The sequence below is a fragment of the Poromitra crassiceps genome (assembly GCF_964638095.1).
Source record: "Poromitra crassiceps genome assembly, chromosome: 11".
NCBI lineage: Eukaryota > Metazoa > Chordata > Actinopteri > Beryciformes > Melamphaidae > Poromitra > Poromitra crassiceps.
Window position 1 is genome coordinate 43,818,492 of NC_139643.1, and position 5,000 is coordinate 43,823,491.

General features: G+C 46.9%; 1 protein-coding gene across 1 annotated transcript in view; it reads right to left on the reverse strand.

Moving 5' to 3' along the window:
- Positions 1–5,000, reverse strand: part of LOC310785043 (exostosin-1b) — a gene marked incomplete at its 5' end in the record, with an annotated part of 46,703 nt that overhangs the window by 21,257 nt on the left and 20,446 nt on the right. Inside the window, one exon of the mRNA XM_083646039.1 lies at positions 2,847–2,979. Within this exon, the coding sequence (XP_083502165.1) occupies positions 2,847–2,979 (133 nt within the window). The remainder of the gene's footprint in view (positions 1–2,846; positions 2,980–5,000) is intronic.

Genomic DNA, 5,000 nt, shown 5'->3' on the forward strand with positions numbered 1-5,000 from the left:
TCCTCCAGTGCATTCAGCATCATCACTTCATGGGAAATTGTACCAAATGCATCTCTGAAATCCAGGAAAACAGTATCAAATCTGGAAGATCCATGTGTGAAGTCATCTATTCCGGTTTTTAAGCAGAATACATGTTCGTTCATTCCCTGTCTATCGATATAAGCTTTCTGATGTGGAGAAAGTATTCCTGTGTCCACCAACCACGGTAAGATGCGGGCCAGCAGACACTTCACAAAAACTTTGTATATAGTGGGGGAGTAGAGAAATGTCACGCCAAGTGCAAGGATCATCCGGAACATTATCTTTTTTTGGTATCCTGTGAATAAGGGCCCCTTTCCAGGAGTCAGGCACCCGTTGATCGATCAGGCAGGCATTGAAAATATGTGTGAGGGTCTGTTAGGGGTGCTCCAAAAAATCGATTCTGAAAGGATCGCAATTCTTAATGCCACGATTCCTGGATCGATTCCAAACTCCCAAGAATCGATTCTTAAAATCGTAAAAAAAAAAGAAAATGTTTACAGTGCACCTGAACGCAACATGCAAGATGCTGGCTGAATAAGTGTCCAAATGTTCATGTCATTTGTGTACTGTACTGCCACGGTGCCACCACCTCTTGCACTTAAGAACTCTGGTTAATGTATTCCCCCCAAAATCTATAAATCCTTCTCAAAGTCTACAGATCCCCCCCAGCCTATAAATCCATCTTATCTGAAGAACATAAGGGGGGAATTCCCCCCTAGTTTGCAAAATGAATTTAGGCCCTGACTGTAATACAGAAGTTGAATTTGAAGTTCAGCATTAATACATTTGTCATTTTTTGTCTTACCTTTGTGTGTTATTGCAATATAAAACTACATAATTGAGAATCGATTCTAGATTCTGGAATCGAGAATCGTTGGAATCGAGAATCGATTCTGGAATCGGATCGTGACCCCAGGAATCGGAATCGGATCGGATCGTGGCTTAGCCGGATCGGAGCACCCCTAGGGTCTGTGCTGACATGGGTCTGGTAGCTCTCAGTGTCTCATAAGTAACTCCATCAGAACCACAAGCTTTGTTATTGGGGAGAGAAGACAAAAACTTTATCCATCTCCTCTGTTGTGAAATGACACACACACACACACACACACACACACACACACACACACACACACACACACACACACACACACACACACACACACACACACACACACACAGATATGTAAAGTGGCTTTTGGTGCCTTGAAATGTGCTAAATAAATGCAATCAATTCTTCTTCACAAGGAGCCGTCACTGCAGCTCGGAGGTCTTTGAAGAGGATAATACCAGGCGTCAAACCAAGGCTTTAATTCCCAAATGCCTCAAAGATCATCTGAGACAGAGATGTTACTGGAAATAATTAATCCGTCAAGAGTTCAAAAATACAGATCATTTCATCGTCGGCAGCATTTCGGCGTTAAAATATTCAATAGGCTTCAATTCATTTCTCAAAATACACTTGATGACTGCATCTCTGCATTGTGAGAGAGAGAAGCCTTCAGCTGTGTCTGGATGATGGTGATGAACAGACGACGAGCTGCTGCTGCTGCTGCTGCTACTGTGCCTTTAAATGGTGTCCGACGTGCTGTCGGAAACAAAAGCAATCCAGGCTGAAAATGAGCAGGAAATAAGATATTGAGCTCAGACGGATCACAGAGGACGCTCGAGTTTTCCTCGTTTCCATCCAATCTAATGGGAAAGCAACAAAGCATGACGGAGAGAAGACAGCATTAGGCTGCATTAGTTAAGAGTCTGAGCTACTTTCACACTGATGATGAGCGTAATATAATGGCCTTATTACAGATCTGCCAAATCATCCTTTTTAAACTGGCAGCTCGAGTGTTCAAATGAGAAAGCGAAGAGTAAGGAGTCGGCGTCTCTCTTTTTTTTTAATTCCTAGGGTGGAAATATAAATGATAACAAGCTCATAAAGAGTTCTCCATAAGACATTAAAAAGAACATAGACGTTACTGTCACACGGCAGGTTCCAAAGTTTGGATGTGCATCTGGATAGAGACGTATCTGATGATGGTCTGTCTGCGTTTAAATTCGTTTAATCGCTGCCTCTTTGACAAACAAATAAATGTCACGGCAAACTGATCCATGCCTGTCACCGCGCCCATCCATCTTCACATCAGCTCTCCAGCCCGGGCGCGTACTTCTCTCCGTGCGTCGTCCATGTTTGTGTTGGCGCGGACGCGGCGGTACGGCGCCGCTGCTAGCCGGATGATGATGGAGTGAGGAGGAGAGGGATGGAGAGGTCCCCCTCGGGCCTGGGTCAGCGTTATTATGGCGGGAGGCGAAGTCGGCGCCGCTGAACCGTAGCGGGGAGGAACCCGGGCTCGCCGCCGCCGCCGCCGCAGCACAAGCTAACGCCAACAACTCCAAACCCGGTGATGGACGGGCCGGCGTGTCAGCAAGACTAATACAAACATCCGTCAAAGAGCCATTCCTCCACTCCACTTGCTGCTAGACACTCCAGCCGTACCAGGAGGGCAGTAGATCAAGAGGGTGAAGGCTATATTTCTGCTGCTGAGGCCAGGTCCGCAGCTGGAGCCGGCCGGCTGGACGACAGACAGGCGGGCGGGAAAAAAACTGTGGAAAGTCTTTTCTTGCACAAAGATTGTGAGAAAATATTTGGCTGTCGAGTGATGGATGAGAAGGAAATCGTTAGAGACGAGTTTTAGAGCGACCTTTACGAATAGGCTCAGGACTGCGCAGGTGTGTGTGTGTACTGTAAGTGTGATTGGAGTTATGTAACCACACTTCGTACACTGTGTGTGTGTGTGTGTGTGTGTGTGTGTGTGTGTGTGTGTGTTACTGACCCAGTGGGGCGTAGTAGAAGGGGAAGTCTCCCAGGTATCCAGAGTACTGCGGCAGGGCGAACAGTCCCCCAGGGTGGCTGTTCCACATCAGGCTGCTCCTGGAGCCGTGCTCCAGCGCGCGGTCCTGGATGATCTGCACACACACACAGCAAAACAAACAGGGATTAGAGACGGACAGAGCGCCACCTGCTGGCTCAAATGCCTTTTGCAAATAACTCTACTGTTTAACCTGCATGAAAAGGTCGGCTGCATTTCACATTTACGTTGAGCAGAGCTCTGACGTGTTTTCTATTTTTAAACGCCGTGCTTCTTCCTGAGCAGAACTATCCGACTGAAAATGAAGGTGTTGTTCAGACAGCGATGAATATGTTCATAAACAGGGGCACTACAGAAGGCAACTGACCATTATGTTCAATATAACTGTCAAGTGTCAACTAGGCCAAATCCCTCTGTAACTTCAGGCTCGATGGACGCAACACGTCCGTGTTTGACGTTAGGCCGCCCCACCACCTCCGGTCCTATAGTAACACTAGTTATATCGTACCAAAAAAACAAAAAAATATTTTTTTGTCTATTTTATTTTAATTTCGACACATAAATTGTAATACAATAGATCATAAAGAATGCAGTTTATGCCATTTTTGTTTTTCGCTACGACATGACTAGTGTAAGACTAGTGTAGTCTATTCACCGTATGTAGAAGAGACAGTCTGGCTTGAGAGACTAACAGGAAGTGTAAACACAATCGGAAGTTCTGATTGTGTTTACACTTCCTGTGACTCATAAGCCTAGTCTGACTCATTATGTGAGTCAAACTAGGTTTGAGCAGGTGAGTCAGACTAGTTTGAGCAGGTAAAACAGCCGGCGTTTTGAACAGGAAGTCGTGACACCATGGGTCAAGTGGGCGGGGCTACATGAGGTGCAGAGAAGTCGAAACTTTTTCCTGTGATTATCTCAACTTTCCCGTTACCCATCATTGTGCCAAAACACCATCAATCCGGCACCTAACTGGGCAAAAACAAACAATGAGGAAAAGTATATGTAAATCCTCTTGTTTTTGCTCAGATCTCAGAGGAGTGATATAAATCACACGCATTTGTGTGTCGACACGATAAAGGAACAAATGTTTGCCTTTCAGATATGATGGCGGATGAAATATTCAAGATGCGGTCAATGAGCCTTGTAATCACACCTATAAAACATCTCACACTGTGAAATGAGTTTCCTCACAAAAAAAGAGCACCAGAAAGCAGACAAGTCATGAATGTCAATGAATATTAATCAATTCTGAAATGCCAGAGCGTTGTGTTATCCCAAAGCCAGCCGGCGAGTTACAGGTGGGAAACAGTAATAAAAAGGGGGAGCTGGCAGCAGAGGCACCAGCTGGGAATTAGAAGCTAGCTGCGCCTCCAAATGCTTTGTGCCACCTCAATAACAGCTATTGATCTGCGCCGAGGAGCTGAAAGGAAACCCAGACAATTTGTTATCGTGCAACATTTCCTCCTCAGACAAACTCGAGCACGTTTTTTTTTTTAACCCAGCCGGGTGCTTTTAAACACATCAGGAAGTCAGAGAGCCATCGGCGCCGGTCCGGTCAGTCACTCAGACCCGCGCCGACAAAAGCCATCAGCCGGATCTGAGCAGCAGTCAGTCAGGCCTGCCCCCCCGATCCGTCCTGCGCCCAAATAGAGCAGTCAGTCAAACGGGGCCCAGACACAATCAAGAACGTGGGGCCGCTATTTGCCCACCGGGGGGCCCCACGGCGTGGAGGAGGCGGGGTGAGGCGAGCGGGCGGGCCGAACAGGCTGAGGGAAGAGATATTGCCGCCGTGCCCTTGAGCCAGGTGAAATTGCTTGGGTAAAACAGACACAGGTTTGCGGCCATGTTTTATGTTTTATGGCCGCTATTGAGTGGCGAGGTGGCGAGGGGTGACTTGGCCGTCGGCTTGGTGACGCCACGGACGGATATTATAGAGCGAGAGAGCGAAAAAAGAGAGAGAGAGAGAGAGAGAGAGAGAGAGGGAGTGGGCGTCGGGCGAGCGAGCGGTCTCGTCGTGAGAAGTTAATAATATAGCTGCAGGGGGCGCCGCACTGTAATAATATTGACAAACCAACATAAAAATTCATGGATGTCGAGAAGAAGAAGAAGAAGAAG